At 37.6% G+C, this 18,664-nt stretch overlaps 1 protein-coding gene across 1 annotated transcript; it reads left to right on the top strand.

Moving 5' to 3' along the window:
* Nucleotides 1–4,458: 4,458 nt before the first annotated feature.
* Nucleotides 4,459–4,911, top strand: LOC139863853 (uncharacterized mitochondrial protein AtMg01250-like). The gene is made up of 2 exons (XM_071852454.1): nucleotides 4,459–4,759; nucleotides 4,895–4,911. The coding sequence occupies exons 1-2, from the start codon at nucleotides 4,459–4,461 to the stop codon at nucleotides 4,909–4,911; spliced, it is 318 nt and encodes a 105-aa protein (XP_071708555.1).
* Nucleotides 4,912–18,664: the final 13,753 nt, after the last annotated feature.

Here is an 18,664-nt window from a genome sequence, read left to right as displayed (position 1 = left end):
ATTTGACAAACTATAACAATTGGATGATTGCGAGAGTAGAGTTTGCGTAATTTGTGGTACACTCTTCGTTCGAAGTGTTTAAGGATTGGTTTAAATCCTTCGTGTGCTCAAGATTGAAGCAAGATGTGGTGATGGGTTGCGTGGACCCAGTTGTAGAAAAGTCTACCTTTCGGTAGCATTGTACAGTTGTACAAGGTGTGTGTTGTGTTGGTTTTGTGTCGTTGTTTTAATAAAGCCAACGGGTGACGATGTGCGTCAATTTCTAATGTACGAAATGAATTCGTGAGGATTCAAGTATTACGACCGAAGGAGAAATTGGTCACGTATGTCGGAGAGTGGTAATTATCATGGATGATGTTACCACGGCGATGCGGTTATGGAACGTAGTTCCAAGTGGGGGAGTTACACTCCCGTAGGAGGAGGTTTTAGCATGAGATTTCGGATAATGCTCATAGTAGATCCGAAATTTGTGTCGAGACCTAGATTTGGTCGATTTGTGGTAGAGTACAATTTCGGTTAAATTGTACTTAAGGTTTCGGATTTGAATTATCACCGAGGTGGTAATAGGGTGAATCTCGTTGGAAGATAAATGAATGTGTTTGACGAGCAAGGTGAGATCCCTCGGTTAAGGGATGTGCGTGTTGGAATCTCTTCTAGAGAATTATTGTTTTGTGCCTATTTGCGATATAGGTGGTTCTTGCTCGATTGTGGTGGCGTTGTGTACACGTACGTGTGATGCGTGTGCAAAGATTTTTGATGTGAGTGGAATAATTATATGTATGTATATATAATTTATTTGCTTGTGTGTGGGGTGTGGTTAGTGTATCCGTGCGTGAGGTTGCACTATAGTGTTATCCGTGCGTGAGGATTTCACTACCCTTAGTACGATGGGGGCCACATGTGTGTCATGGTATTGGTAGTTTTACTACTTCGTCATGACATGTGCGATGGGTGGGTTGTGGTCGTTGACTCAGTCCACTAACTTCACCTTGGGAGTAACGTTGTATTTGCGTGGTATAATGTTATCGGAATGGTAGTACCATTCATGTGGTTGTGTTGTGAACTATTAGTTATCTTATACACCAATGGTGGGGTCGTGAGGACCATGTTGTCTGATCAGTGATGCGATAGCCGTGTTTCGCTCACATGTTTTACGGGTGTGACAATAGTCGATTTTGTACACCTTGGGACTAGCGTTGCTATAGTCATTTTGGGCGCTATCGGTTTTAGCCGTTTGCTTATGATGTTACGATAGTTGCGTATTGGTCGTATTGCGCACTACAAGGGATGTTTAGTGATAAGTGTTATCCGTAAGGATTCGTTTTTGTTCGGTCTTCATCGTTCGGGTTGTTGACCGTAGGTGGAGACATGGTTGCTATTAGCAATGTACTTGGTAAGGGTACGCTAAGGGATTGGTATCTCGGTTCGAGATTGGATGAGTTTTCCCGATGTGAGGGATTGAGCAAGATTTTGGTGCTCGGATATGTGGATTTGATAAATCGCGGATGACGATTTAGTGGTAAATGCGATTCATAGAAAAGAGTTGCCTATAGGAGTTAGAAGAATACATGGTGGTTCCGTGTATTCTATGTGATTGTTATAGATTTCGGATGTTGTGTGCATTGCATGTTCCGGCATGCGTACACGTGTGTATATAGTAAGTGGGACAATCCTCGAGATTAACGATAAGTATGGCGGAAGTCGTTTTAGAACGTATGTTTGAGGACCATTGAGTGTTGGTCCGGTTGGTTAAGTGATGGAGATCACGAGGACGTGATCTAATTTAAGTGGGGGAGAGTTGTAAGACCCTGATCCTGTTTCAGTAGAAGGGGACGCCGTCCAAATTTTGGGACGCCGTCCAGCAAAGAAAGGTGGGACGCCGTCCAAGATTTGGGACGCCGTCCAACATAACTGACGGGCCAGCTGTTAGTTTTGTTTTAAAAAGGGGCAAATTGGTAATTTCACTTGGGTGTCAATTTGGAGCTTTCAAAGCTGATCCATTAACCATTTGTGGATCCCATTCACCCACACAAACACTCTCTTCAAACCCTAGTGAGAGAAACTCATTTTTAGTGAGAGAAAGAGCTTGATTTGGAGAAGAAGAAGTCGGATTCTCGCCAAAGCTCGGGTTCTAAAGTTGTTCATCTCGTTCACGGCTACGTTGTGGTAGTATTGGTAAGTTCAAACTCCGAATTTCACTTGTTAGATTTGATATTCAAGTTAGGGTTTGAGCTTGATTAGTTGTGAAACCCTTTTAGATGATGAAGTGGGTTTATGATGACTAGTTATTGTGGTCACATGTGGGGTTTTGGGTTGATTGACCTTTTGGCCATGATTAGGCGTTGATAATGGGTATAACCACTAGTGTTAGTGATTATGGAAGTGTTGGAACCCATTTGGGCACATTTGGTTGACTAATTTTGAAATGGGTCAAAATTAGGGTTTTGGTGTCAATTTGGGGAAGATAAGTGTTTGACACTTATGGTTGGGTTTGATTGGTGTTTTAGGACCATTTTCACTTGTGTTGGTGATTATTGGTTAGTTTGGGCGCGGTTTGTGCTTGGAGGTGCATTTGGGTCGAAATTGCACTAAGTGTTAACTGGGTTGGTTTGTAAATCCACCCTAATTATGTTGGTTGATATGTGTTAAATGGAATAGGTATGTTCCATTGGCTGCGGGATTGGATTGCACTTCATCGAGGCGTTTAAAGTGAGTGTAAATTTACTATACGTGTACGTATGCATACGATGGGTGCGTGTGTGGGGAGTGACCCTTGCTCGGGTTTGCTCTATGTATGTGTGGGCGAATTGACTCCTCTTGTGCTTCGGGTCCATGTGATACGCTTATGCATTTTGGGTTACCACCCTTGATGTTCTGATTGGCTAGTGTATTGGATAAACCCTTAGGCGATGGGTTTTGCTAGCTTTTGTCGTGGTGATGATTCGGGTAGTGAATCGCGTGATGTTCGGATTCACTAAGGCGCGTGAAGTTCGGCCAACCCTATTGTGATGTATGACTAAGGTATGAATCGCGTGAAGTTCGGATTCATAAAGGCGCGTGAAGTTCGGCCATCCTTAATAGTCAAATTGTTTGGAGGTAGTGAGTCGCGTGATGTTCGAATTCACTAAGGCGCGTGATGTTCGGCCAACCTTCATGTGGTTGAGGTTAAGGGGTTAACCTTGTTGATGTTGTTGAGTATATTTATTTGTGTATGCACGTATATACTTATTGTTGTGTTGTAGCTAATCTTGTGGCGTTAGCTTGGAGTTTTCGTAGCGTGTAGCTACTTTGTGTATGTGCCTATTTATAGCTTGCTTGCTATGCGGTGGTGGTATGTGTTTACTCTTTGTGCTTGGTAATGCGTAGTCATTTTATGCATATGTATGTGTATAGTATCTTTACATTCACTAAGCATTAGCTTACCCTCTCGTTGTTGATATTTTTATAGGTTCGCGTGTTGGCGGCTCGGGTAAGCGTGGGGATTAGAAGATCTTGCTTTTGGATTTGATTAGGATTGGGTAGCGTATCCCCAATCACCATGCTCAGTCTTTAGTTTATGTTAAAACTCACGTGGTCGAAAACTTGTGATTTTGTACGAAAGTCGTAAAACGGCCGATGTTGCCCGGTGTCATAAAACTCAGTTTTATCATGGAAAACTCTTAGTTTTAATTATTATAACATATTGTGAAAGTGTTTTCGTGTGAAAGTATCGGGAAGCAGGTTTTCCACTCTCGTGTAAATGTAAAACTGAGCAGAATATTTTAGTTCATTTGGACGCCGTCCCAAAGGCTTGGACGCCGTCCAGTCCTTCAGAGCTGGACGTCGTCCAGATAACTGGACGCCGTCCAAATGCACAGTCTCACAAAAAAAAAATTAGGCGTGTTTTTCGTCGGATAACGGGTTGGGTCGTTACAACTTCCAACAAATGCCATTACGACTGAACAGGTTGCTATTCTCGAGGTGTCGTTTATCGAAAAAAGTTCTTGAGGCATTAAACGATTATGGTAGCTCGAAAGCTCCAAGGCCAGATGGTTCTAAGTTGAACTTTTACAAGCATCATTGGGAGTTGATTAAACATGATTTATTAGCAAGCTTGAATTGGTTTTGGGATAAGGGTGAGATTTTAAATGGGTGCAATGCTTCTTTCATCACGTTGGTACCAAAAAAATTGAATCCTATTATACTCAACGATTTTCGACCAATCAGCCTAATAGGATCATATTACAAAATCCTCACCAAAGTGTTGTCAAACTGTATTAGAAAGGTCATACCAGGGCTTATTGATGAGGTTCAAAGCGCTTTCATAAAAGGAAGATATATCCTTGGCGGCGCTCTCATTGCCAATGAATCGATCGAGTTCTTAAAGAAAAATAAAAAAAAAAGTTAAATTTCAAGGTCGAGTTCGAGAAGGCTTTTGATAGCCTAAATTGGGATTTCCTCTTAGAAATCATGGAAAAAATGGGCTTTGGTGCTAAATGGAGGAAGTGGATTCTCGCATGTCTTAAGTCGGCTTCCATCTCGGTACTAATCAATGGCTCACCGACTCATGAATTTAAACTTGAAAGAGGAATTAGGCAACGTGACCCATTATCGCCTTTCCTATTCATTATCACGGCGGAAGGATTAAACATACTTACCAAAAAATCCGTAGATAGTGGCTTGTTCAAAGGGGTTGATATTGGTTCGGAAAAAGTGCCACTCTCGCATCTACAATATGCGGATGAGACTATTTTTTTGGGGAATTGGGGGAGACAAAACTGTAAGTAACTAGAGGTGGGTGAATAGTTACTTAATACGATTTTTAAAACTTTTTCGATGATCAATAAGATTTGAACAATACTTGATCACCTTAATCAACTCAAACCAATATGTGGTGTGTTTATGTTTGTAATAGTGCAGAATGTAAAGTAAAGAACAAAAACACAAGGATTAATAGTGGTTCGGGTGAATGTTAACTAATCCACCTTAATCCACTCCCCGATTCACTAATCGGGATTTCTTGCTTTAATAAGCACCTTTTTCCAAATTCGGTGGAGATTCGATTTACAAGCCTTGTACTTCTTCTTAGACAACAAACCTAATCCTTCTATACCTTTGAAAGATTGCCTCCAACTTAGATCAACTTATCTTCAACTTGGACAAGTATTAATCTCCAATGAGATTAATCAACTCCCTAGTTCCCTTTAAGGAAGAAGATAGCTAAGCTAGCATATGCTTCTAATTACAAAGTACAAAGACTCACCCTTTTCTAGTGATTATAATCCTAAGACAATTCTAAGAATTATTACACCACTATGCAAACTTACAAATATTAGAATCTGAAAGTAAGTTTACAAATACCCATTTCATAATCTATGAGATTATAAAACTTCTCTTGCTAATCACAAACATATGTATGAAAGTTATGTTTTTGTGATTCTCTGATGATTTTGAGTTGTAGCATGCAAAGTCTTGCTATTTATATGGAGAGATAAAAAGTCAGCCCTGTCTGCGGCCTGACTTACGATCGACCGTGGGTCGACCGCAGGTGTTCCAGTCTAAAATATATATATCCGTTGTATAGCCATTTGAATCAGCTTTGGACATCACTCCTTGGACACTTTATTTCATTTAACACCTGTAAAAAGATACCCACCATCCTACACAAGTACTATATGCATTAAATGTCCATTTACCCTGGATGTATTGCCTTGATAATGACTTATCATACTCAAAGTGGAAAGTCTAACATTCTTGGATACAAGACATGATAATTATTTGAGACAATCTCAATTTTGTCATAATCTTTTATTTGTAATTAACACATTTGCTAAATCTATTGGTTGGTCAACATGTCATTGATGACACAAACCCAGTTTAATCATAAAGCATGCTCTTGGTTGGGACTTGGTGACCATCATATATGTACAAGGAAAGAGCAACTCTTGGTTGGGACTTGGTGACCATCCTAAGAATGTCTAGATACATTTTAGATGTACATGTTTTCCTAAAACACTTATGTGTTTTTTCTTAATCAATGCTTAATCGTCATTACGGTGTCATTAGGCGTGATTAACCAAGTTTAGTGTTCTAGTGACCAAAACTCCTTTGGGAATGAAGGAGACAACTATCCTATGCATGTTTGAATAGGTTTCATAAATTATAGATGCCCGAAAGTTGTGAAACATTTTTTGATCAAAATCCGGACAGTAGGTTTATGTGGTCGATCCACGGTCAGCCGTGGAGTCGACCGTGTTACTCAGATTTCGTAAATCTGGGGTGCAAGTCTCTACGGTCTGACCTATGGTTGACCGTGGTTTAGCCGTGTACCCTGTTTTTCATTTTTAGCTTTCTTTTGGTTTTGGTCCTTTGTAAGAGCAATTGTGGATTAGTGAGCTTATTTATTTATGTCAAGATGTCTACCATCACCTTTAGCTATGTGCATATGTCATCATCAAAACACTTATTATTATGGGTTAAGATTAGTATAGTCATTAAGCGTAATCCCATGTTAACCCACATTCTCCCCCAACATTCTCCCCTTTTTTGATGATGACAAATATATAAGTGATGGTGGACATTTATATATAAATACATACAAGTGTTAACATCACTTATCCAACCTTCTCCCCCTTTTGTCGAAGCAAAAAAGGTTAGCTTCCCCTGGAACTAATCTCGCCCTAAGACACATGCTCCCCCCTGAATCGTACATGGTGGAAAAAAATAACAACCACAAAACATAAAAACACACAATTTTATTCATTCCTAAGAGAAAGTGGACACATAGAACAAATGCTCTTATTCAAGATAACATATGAAGACAACATGTGTAATATCTCACGTGAAATATGCATGAAATCATGACAATGGCACCTGCCATGTGCTTCATTTGCATGATTTTGGGTTATCGAGGACATCGCTAGGGGTACCACACGAAGAAGAGTTGTTGATGAGAAAATCAAGATACTTGAAGATGAGTGTGAGACGTGCCCCATAGGGAAGTGGTTGTGAAAGATCCTGCTTCAGATCATTCATTAGTGAAGCCATTAGAAAAGCAATGTTGACCGGTATTGACTGCTTTAGGCGCTACATAAGTCCTAGTTCAGTCACGAATAGATGGTCATCATCATCTTTGTGAAAGAAGATGTTGTGATGAATACTTGCCTTCCACGTCTCAAATTCAATTCGAACATCACTGTCAATAAGGCCTTCTTGACAGAGTGTACTTAGTTTGAGATTTGAATTGAGAAAGAGAGACGTCAGTGCCCTTCGTGGAATGAAATGAGGTAGGTGTTGTATACGATTATGGGTGGTATATAACTCAACTCCTCTAGATGGCACTTTGAGGATTTTCCCGATTTCTTTGAGTATCAAAGGATGTTCTGGATCAAACATTTTGAATTTCATTATGTGATTAGATGAAAATTCCAAGTTTGAGTAGAATTCTTTGACGAGAGTGGGAAAGACATGAGTCTCAGGCATGAGAAATGACTCTCATCCTACTTTAACAAACTCCTTATGAGTAGTAGAATAGTCATAGAAGAATACTTCACTTTCTTCTTGTATGAGTCTTGAATCATCACATGATGTTTTCCTCATATCATTTGAGATTTTATTGGTGACACTAGAGACTTTCATATTTGAGTGATGCTTAGAGTTAGAGAATAGTAAAGGTTTAGATGAACTCATTGCTTTGGGTGCATGAAGATCTTTAATGACCTTTCTTTAAAAAGATGTGGAGAGGCAAATGACATTTCACAATTTTGAGAGATTGATTCATCCAAGAGTTTCCAATTACAAATAATTATAATTGTATTTAGTCATTGTATGCAGAGAAATAGCATTAATGGAAAGTTGTTCCACATTTATTGAGAATACCAAGGAAATGTCAGAGAGTCTGCGGTTGATATCACGGTTAACCGTGGTTCAACCGTGTAGGGTCTGTGGGCAGATTTCAAACACAAAATATCATACATTCACGACAATGTTCAAAATAAAGGAAGTACGAATTACAAACCCAAATTAAACATGTTTTTAACACAAATCAAGTTTCTTAATCACTTTCATCATCAGCATTTCCACTTGATCCACAAGTGAATGACCTCAACATCCCTTTCAGTAGCTTCTTCACTTTGGATTGTTTCTTTGTGCACTTGATTTGACTTTTGTAAATGTAATCGATTTTACCACCAACATCCAAGTTGTTCACGGGATCAGCTGTAGCTTCCTCATCTATGTCAGAGATTTCAACTGCCCTTCTGCTTGATTCACTCGATCTCGCTTCATCATCATTCTTCGTCTTTTTCGAAGATGGAGTTTTGGAGAGTCCTCCTCTTTTCATGAAATCATACGTGGGTCGATGAGAATTAGGGTGTGTGATTTTAAGGTGTTCGAACATTCTGTTAAGGTGCATTCCATAAGGAAGTCCTTGAGTGGTTTCAGTGATGAGATTGCTCATTCTTGAAGCCATTAGAAAAGTTATGTTAACAGGTTTCTTCTTTTCTAGGCACCATAGCAAGGCAAACTGAGTGAAATGAATATTGGAATGATTTCCAGCTTTACAATACACGTTGTAGCTGCTCACACTACTCCATAGTTTATACTTGGATTTTAGATGTCTTCCCAGTACACCTTTTATGGCAATCTCTTCCCGTGGAGCATCTTCCTTACACAACAAAACAAGAACTTCCTCTTCATTTGAAAGGAAGTATGGAATATTACTTAGGTCATGATAACGTCTGTAGAATTCTTCACCTACTTATGGTACTCCCATTATTTCACCAAAGTCCGTGAGGGAGTATGTGTGATTTTTGTTGAGAAGATGAAGGGAGACCATCCCATTCTCGAAGGTAAAATTTGCATAGAACTCTTAGATGAGGGTTGGATAGATTGGTCCATCAATAGTGAGAAAAGACTCCCACATGAGTATGGAGAACGCGGTCATAAGCTCAGGTAGTTGACTGTAGGCAACTCTTCTTCCCTCAACAATTTTCATATCACTAAGGAATTGTACGTTGTATTTTAGTTTGGCATTTAGCATTTTTGGAGGATCGTATGCTTTCTTTCCTCTTGATTCTGTGTCTTTTGTCCTTGCCATTTCCTATACAAGAGCACTTTAATTTAAATCAAAGTGAATGTACAAATGACTCAATTGTGTAATCAATGTTTTGCAAATTTTAGCTAACATAAGCACAAATATGTTCTAGTGTTAATTTTTCTTCACACTCTTACCCTCTTTTGGTAAGAGTGTGTTTGCTAATATAGGAACATGTGTTCTCACAATATTCATATAACACAATGATTTGCAAACTTATTCATCATCAATACCTAGTGTTTTGATGTTAACATTCTTTACATTCTCACCCTCTTTTGGTGACAATGTGTTTGCACTTTAGATTATTAGTGGTTTTCATTATGTTCAGATAGATTCATGTTTTGCAAATCCGAGTTTCATTAATACACAATTGTAAACTTGATTTTCATCAACACAAATGTTTTGATGTTACCAATTTCTACATTATTAGTCTTCATTAATGACAATGTGTTTGAATCATGTGAACAATGAACTTATGAAAACCTAATCTAGTTGTATGATGAACCCTATAATTCAAAGTCTTAAATTGATGCAATGTTAATCATGATTTCAAAGGTTTTTGAGGTTTTCATGAACACACTTGATTATTAGCATCAATTTGAGTGGGAATTTCAAATTAGGATTTCTTCAAGCAATGTTTGAAGAATTCGTCATACTAACACAATTTGAACAAGAAGAATTCATAGATTAATCTTACCGAGATTGAAGATTAAGGATGAGAAGAAGCAGATTCGTTGGTGTGCGGTTGAAGATCTTGAGCCGTGGAGGAGAGGGAAATAAAAATGATTTTGAATAAAATAAGTGTAAGTAACTAGAGGGGGTGAATAGTTACTTAATATGATTTTAAAAAACTTTTTCGATGATCAATACGATATGAACGATACTTGATCACGTTAGTCAACTCAAACTAGTGTGTGGTGTGTTTATGTTTGTAATGATACAGAAAGTAAAGTAAAGAACATAAACACAAGGATTTATAGTGATTCGGGTGGATGTTAACTAATCCACCTTAATCCACTTCCCGATTCACTAATCGGGATTTGTTGCTTCACTAAGCACTTTTCTCCAAATTTGGTGGAGATTCGATTTACAAGCCTTGTACTTCTCCTTAGACAACAAACCTAATCCCTCTATCCCTTTGAAGGATTACCTCCAACTTAGATCAACTTGTCTTCTACTTGGACAAGTATTAATCTCCAATGAGATTAATAAACTCCCTAGTTCCCTTTAAGGATGATGATGGCTAAGCTAGCATATGCCTCTAATTAAAAAGTACAAAGACTCTCCCTTTTTCAGTGATGATAATCCTAAGACAATTCTAAGGATTAATACAACACTATGTAAACTCACAAAGATAGGAATTTGAAAGTAAGTATACAATGACCCCTTTTATAATCTATGAGATTACAAAACTTCTCTTGCTTTACTCACAAACATATGTAGAAGTATTATGTTCTTGTGATTCTCTGATCATTTTGAGTTGTAGTAAGCAAGAGGTCCAAGTCTTCAAAGTTCTCCAAGTCTTGCTATTTATATGGAGAGATAAAAGGTCAGCCCTATCTGCGGCTTGACTCACGGTCGATCGTGGGTCGACCGCACGTGCTCCATTCCAAAACATATATCTGTTGTATAGTCGTTTGAATCAGTTCTGGACATCACTATTTAGACACTTTACTTCATTTAACACCTGCAAAAGATAACCAACTTCCTATACAAGTACTATATGCATTAAATGTCCATTTACCTTGGATGGATTGCTTTGATAGTGACTTATCATGTCCAAAGTGGAAAGTCTAACATTCTTAGATACAAGACATGATAATCATTTGAGAAAATCTCAGTTTTGTCATAATCCTTTATTTGTATTTAACACATTTGCTAAATCTCTATTGGTTGGTCAATATGTCATTGATGACACAAACCCACTTTAATCATAAAGCATGCTAGTATTCAAATTTAAACTTGTTTATAATTAATTAAGTGTGTTAATGATGTCTTGACAAATTAAGCATGTAGTAACAATTAAGCATGTTGCAAGACATCAAGTTAATCAAGTTTAAACTTATTCATAAACTTAATTTAGACTTAAGTAAATATGTGTGTGTTAATGTTTCATTGTCTTTTAAATTTACAAGATTATGACATTTTACAATTTATCCAAGTAACACATGAATATATTGAAGTAGTCCAAATACTAGTTCCATCTAGTAACAAATAGCAAGAAAAGTTTGATACATAAGCATATTAACTTATTACTTATTATTTAGCACTTAGTCCAATAGTCAAGTAATACGCATGTACTAATAATAAGTAGTCAAGTAATATTCATGTAATGACTAGTAAGAGATAATTAAGTAATCTTAGAATTAAGCATATAGTGATAACATAGCATTAAACTAATACTAAGTAAGTTTTACTTGCAAAGTGGCATTTCCAAGATTAATGTATAAGCATACATTAATATCCAACACATGTAAAAGGAAAGAGCAACTCTTGGTTGGAACTTGGTGACCATCCTAAGTATGTCTAAATACATTTTAGATGTACATGTTTTCCTATAACACTTATGTGTTATCATTAATCTAGGCTTAATCTTAATTAAGGTGTCATTAGGTGTGATTAACAAAGATTAGTGTTCTAGTGACCAAAACTCCTTTGGGAATGAAGGAGGCAACAATCCTAAGCATGTTTGAACAGGTTTCATAAATTATAGATGCTCGGAAGTAGTCAAACATTTTTCCATCAAAATCCGAACAGAAGGTTTCTGCGGTCGACCTACGGTCAGCCTTGGAGTCGATCGAGCATCCCTGATTTCGTAAATCTGGGTGCAGGTCTCCACGGTCTGACCTGCGGTTGACTGTGGTTCAGCCGTGTGCCCTGTTTTTCATTTTAGGCTTTCTTTGGTTTTTGGTCTTTTGCTAGATCAAGTGTGGATTAGTGAACTTGATGATCAAGATGTCTACCATCACCTTTAGCTATGTGCATATGTGATCATCAAAACACTTATTGTTATGGGTTAAGATTAGTATAGTCATTAAGCATAATCCCATATTAACCCACATTCTTCCCCAACATTCTCCCCCTTTTTGATAATGGAAAACACATAAGTGATGGTGGACATTTATCTATAAATACATGCAAGTGTTAACATCACTTATCCAACTTTCTCCCCCTTTTGTCGAAGCAAAAAGCTTAGTTCCCCCTGGAACTAAGCTCGCCCTAAGACAAATGCTCCCCCTTGAATCGTACATGGTGGAAAACAATAACAACCACAACACATAAACACACAACATTTTATTCATTCCATATAGTAGAAGTGCACACACAATCACCAAATATGGTGGGAACAAATAAAGAAACAAACATAGAGAGAAAGAACTGTTATTGAAGACATCATGCAAAGTATCTCGCATGAGATCAAGACAATGGCACATGCCATGTGCTTCATTTGCATGAGTTACTTGTTATCGAGGACATCACTTTGTGTGAGTTGTTTGGGGTACCACATGAAGAAGAGTAGTTAACAAGTAGATCAATATACTTGAAGATACTTGTGAGACGTGCCCTATAGAGAAGTGGTTGTGAAGGATCCTTCTTCAAATTGTTCATTTGGGAGGCTATTAGGAAGGCAATGTTGACCAGTACTGACTGCTTTAGGCAAACATAAGTCCTAGTTCAGTCACGGATAGTTGGTCGTTGTCATTTTTGCGAAAGAAGATGTTGTGACGAATGAATACCTTCCATGTATCATATTCAATCCGAACATCACTGTCAAGAAGGCCCTCTTGACAATTTGTACTCAGTTTGAGATTTGAATTGAGAAAGTGAGAAGTGAGTGCCCTTCGTGGAATGAAACAAGGTAGGAGTTGTATACAATTTTGAGTGGTATAAAATTCAACTCCTCTAGATGGCACTTTGAGAATTTTCCCGAATTGTTTGAGAGTCAAGAGATATTCTTGATCAAAAATTTTGAATTTCACTATACGATTAGATGAGAATTCAAGTTTGGGTAGAATTCTTTGAAAAGAGTGGGAAAGATATGAGTCTCAGGCATGAGAAATGACTCCCATCCTACTTTAACAAACTCCTTTTGAGTAGTAGAATGGTCATAGAAGAATACTTCACATTCTTCTTGTATGAGTCTTGAGTCATTACAAGATGTTTTCTTCAAGTAATTTGAGGTTTTATTGATGACTCTGGAGACTTTCAGATTTGAGTGATGTTTAGAATTAGAGAATCGAAAGGGTTTAGAGGAACTCATTGCTTTGGGTGCATGAAAATCCTTGATGACCTTTCTTAAAAGGAGGTTGAGAAGTAAATGACATTTCACACTTTTGGGAGATTAATTTATTCAAGGGTTTTCAATCACAATTAATTATAATTGTATTTGGTCATTGTGTGCAGGGGAATAGCATTAATTGGAAGTTGTTCCACATTTATTGAAAATACAAAGAGAAGTGTCAGGGACACTGCGGTTGAGATCACAGTCGACTGTGGTTAGACCGTGTGGGGTCTGTGGACAGTTTTTAAGTCATACAACCACGATAATGTCCAAAACAACGGAAGTACGAATTACAAATCCAGATTAAACATGTTTTTAACACACATCAAGTTTCTCACTCACTCTCATCATCATCATTTCCACTTGATCCACACACAAATGACCTCAATATCCCTTTCAGTAGCTTCTTTACCTTGGATTGTTTCTTTGTGCACTCGATTGAACTTATGTAAATGTAATCAAGTTTACCACCAACATCCAAGTTGCTCACGGGATACTGATCGATCCTATATTGAAGATACTTAATTTAGGATTGAGTGCAATGAGATTAAAGTGGTGGAATGAGATGTTTGATGATTGTTTTGGGCCCTGATGATCGTATTTCACTTTATCAATCAAGTGATCAACCACTCCGACCCGGTCTTGATTGTTAATTAGCATAATTCACCTTAACACAATGTAAAAGTTCCTTGGGCAAAGTCACAAGTGAAAATTACAAGGGATAGGGCAAATGGCAGAAAATCAACAACCTATAAATGAGAGGCCAAGCTCCCTATTTATAGTTTTTAGAATATCCGCAGTGTGCGGATTATCTTATTATCCGTATTGACTTAGCGAAAAGAATCCGCAATCTATATTAACGTGTAATTTGATCCGCAGTCTTAATTTTCAGCGGATCTTCCAAATCCTTTAAGTATACTTCGTGTAACATTTGTTTTTAGCCTTTAGCACTTAAAATATGCATATACAATGCTATGTATATGATCGAGTACCCCCCAGTTTATTATGGTACATTTTGCATAAAATATGTAGCATGATAAACTCTAAAAATAAAGTTTGCTGTTTTAAAAAATACCTTTGCAGCAAGTTTTAATAATTTTGACCGTTAATTTATTACCGTTAACCTTCGCAATGATAACGCGTAATACCAGCTGTAATTCTGAATAAGCTGTCAAATCGAGCAATGCTGTAACGGCTATTTAATTACCGTTGACGCGTTGTGGTATATTTCTAACCGTTGAAAATTAATCATTACCCTTACAACTTTCTCGTCCCAATTTTAATTATAAATAGCAAAGTGATTCGCATTGCAAAGTTTATGCTTTCATAATCAATTTCTTTGCAATCCAGCTTTATCGAATCCAATATCCACCAACTTCAATTTAGCGTTTCATACTTTGCTTAATTCAAATTCATTATCACATCTACTCACATAATCAAAATAGCATCATCATCATCATCATCATCATCATCTGCAAACACACCAATTGCTTTCATTTCATACATGACGGCTGAAAAGATCGAAACTCTAAAACAACACTACCCATTGTTGGCTCAATTTTCTCCTACCGCGCCATCGGCAGAAGATAGGGACAATGCCCCACCCAAAAATATGATCACAATCTATGAAGCCTCTATCTCTCATGGAAACCAATGACTTCCATTGACATCTTTTTTTCTTAGCGTGTGCGAATATTACAAGGTTGCAATTGCACAATTGCATCTAAACGTCATTAACAAAATCATCCTTTTTGAGATGTACTGCAACGCGCTGAACAAGCAGCCACTGCTCAACGTGTTTCGTTCTTTCAATAGCATCACTCCACACGATTCGGGGTGGTTTTCGTTTCGCGACCGCCATGGCGTGATGACCACTCCCAAAGATTCGATTGGGAACTGGTGTAGTTCTTTTTTTCTTTATTAATAACACTGCTCATGGCACCAGCAACATCGCTAAAACTTGGTGTACTGAGCTTGATGCACACGTAGATGATAAAATTACCCCAGACAATTTTGAAAAGGGGATCCTCAACTTGATCAAAGGTGCTGGCCTAATAATGCGATCGTATAGCTATGTTCCACTTTACATCGGCAGAGTCTCCATATACTGGTTATGGGGTGATCACAACGCGTTACTTATTGACGCATCAAATAATGGTATAACGCTTATACTTTACTTTTACGTGAAACTTTATTTTATCTTATGTTATATTTGTAAAAATTAACGCACACATGATTTTACAGAAATTGGTCTTGACCAATTAATGAGAACAACGGATGTTCGATCTATTAAGCCTACACGCCGCCCAAAAGAAGGTGACGGTGCAATCATCCCTATTGATGCACCAATTCTGAATACCTTTATCATTCCTGGTGGCGAAGACCAGGAAAAGCGTAAAGCCACAATCGATGAGGTTACCACGCCACGCAAGAGACGCCTACGCACGATAGGGGAGCATGAAGTAAGTAAGTTAGCTTTATTCTACATAACTGCGCATTTTCTGTTGATATTATGATTTCATTTTTTAATTCTCTTTTGCTTATCCGCTTTTAGTTGTTATTTCATGTTCTTCGGAGGATCCAGAGGAAGTATTCAACATAGGTGGGGATATCCCTGAAGGTATTTTTGAAACTCCTGGCAATGAAGATTTGACCCTTCCCTCTGAAGCTGAGACATCAAATCGCGATGAAGATGCCACGGAAGTCGCAGAGGAAAAGTATGCCAACAACCTCTACAGAAACTCTGCAAATTTGTCCCAAGAAGTGTGCTCGCGAAATATAGTGAACTTACATTCACGAAAGCTGAAAGATAGCGAATAAAAAACATATTTAACACCATTTGCTTAACCGTAGATAATGTCGAACGGTTTAACACTATCTCGGGACACTATGACAAGAAATGAGCAACTATTCAATCTCAACGCAAGAAGATTCAAAAACTAGAGCTTCAACTGAAGAAAACTGAAGATGCGCTTAAACAGTCGTAAGATGAAGCTTTCGCACTAAAAAATAGAGCAGAATTTGCTGAAAATCAGTTTTCACAGCTTGTCAAGTATCTGCCCGAGTTTGGCGACAAAGTTATGGACTCCGCGCCGGTGACCGAAAAGTTCAAGGCATATACTCAAGCATCTAAGCTTGCCACTCGTTGTGAGTGGTATGACCTGCTTTGTCAACTTGGTAACCTTTCCCAGCCACTTCCTGCTGACATCGCCAAAGAAATATGCCCAACAGGAGAGGCGCAGGAAGCATTGACCAAGGTGAAAAAAGGAAGTCGAAAAGGTTACCATTCCAGCTGATCAAGCATATTTTTACGAGGTCAATGTGAACCTACGATTGAGTGCATGATAGAGTTTAAGGACTAACAACATTCGGACCTCCGACGCTTAGTTATGGATAACCCACATCGGTATCGTTTCGATTCCGACAGGGTGGCCGATTTAAGAGTCCACCAACAACCCATCATACGGGGTTGAGTGGCCCAAAGACATGAAGGTTTTATTGTTCGAGACATACCTGAAAGTCTTTACGTATTTGGATCGTATGAAGCTTTGTTCGTACGATAATGATGTATGCTTTCTGTTACGTATGAGTAACCGAACCTGTTTTTAGGGTTTATGAGCTATGTATTTATAGGCTCACGAATTAGGGTTTCGATAGAATCTCTTCCCTAATTAAATGTAATCTTATCCCCAACTAACTCTCGTATTAAAGGAAAAGAATCCGAATTGATTATACCGTAAATTCTTCTAGAATATACTGGACAATTATGCAAGTATACGAAACTCGCATCAGATGGTATAGGTGCATAGAGTGCGACTATACCCGTGCCATATGTCTTTCATGGCAATTTGTGTGCAGTTCAGGGCTTTGGATGCGTAATTCGCATAGTCATGCGGATATGCGTATCATTAAGTCCCCCCAGTTCGATGTTATATACAATGAAAATTAGTGTATGACATCGAACTAGTAAGAAAACGTACACATAATGAACCACAACAATACACTTGAACCAAATTAGCATGCTTAATATTTCCGCTAGAAATCCTAGTTGGATTCCAAATGTAACTGGACAGTGCATAAGAGTATTTAAATATATATGCGTAACCGGATACTGTATTAGCATTAAATGCAATGTATGCGTGCAGTCACCAAACTGTCTTTTCGACTGCATTTCCTGAACCCGAGGTGACAACTGTCACTGTTTACCGAAAAGGTAATCATTGTAATTATGCAACCGCCTGTTGATGCTAACGTGCACCGGACATCTTAACAAAGTGTTTAGCCTAAGATTTATACACGTGTACGGCTATGATTATACCCTTATTACTTTTTGACTCTCGTATTTTCTCTATAAATAGGATTTTGGCTCTTTCGTATCTCACAATCTTTTCCATTTGAAGTCATTCAACCCTGTTCATCTTCTCTGCCAAACCTTGTACCTTATTGTAAAAAAGGTATGTATCATACTCTTATACTTTGCGTTATACTATGTAACCTTAGTTACATATTTTACATATTACTCATATGTTGTTCTGATTTTTATTTTGTAGATGAAGATGGAATCATATGCACCCATTCCTGCCATCGATTCCGGTAACCTTACTAGTTCGTCACCGGTCAGTAGCTCCGATACGATACCTTCACTATATCAAACTCCTGATGCCAGAAGCTTGGGTAACCACAAGAGGTTACTTGATGAAGGTATTAATTTTTACCATCTGACCTTTTATTGAAATTGGACTTTAAGTTTTTATACGCCATTCTTATTTGCAGGTCCAAGTTGTAGTGACCCGAACTTTTCCATGTTTATATATATTAATTGAGATTGATGTTTACATGATTAAATGTTTCCAACATGTTAAGCAATCAAACTTGTTAAGACTTGATTAATTGAAATAGGTTTCATATAGACAATTGACCACCCAAGTTGACCGGTGATTCACGAACGTTAAAACTTGTAAAAAACTATATGATGACATATATATGGTTATATATATAGTTAACATGATATTATGATAAGTAAACATATCATTAATTATATTAACAATGAACTACATATGTAAAAACAAGACTACTAACTTAATGATTTTGAAACGAGACATATATGTAACGTTTATCGTTGTAACGACATTTAATGTATATATATCATATTAAGAGATATTCGTACATCATAATATCATGATAATATAATAATTTAAAATCTCTTTTGTTATTATAAACATTGGGTTAACAACATTTAACAAGATCGTTAACCTAAAGGTTTCAAAACAACACTTACATGTAACGACTAACGATGACTTAACGACTCA

Source organism: Rutidosis leptorrhynchoides, chromosome 8 (assembly GCF_046630445.1).
Source record: "Rutidosis leptorrhynchoides isolate AG116_Rl617_1_P2 chromosome 8, CSIRO_AGI_Rlap_v1, whole genome shotgun sequence".
Classification (NCBI taxonomy): Eukaryota; Viridiplantae; Streptophyta; class Magnoliopsida; order Asterales; family Asteraceae; genus Rutidosis; species Rutidosis leptorrhynchoides.
This window is presented reverse-complemented; position numbering and strand designations above follow the sequence as displayed.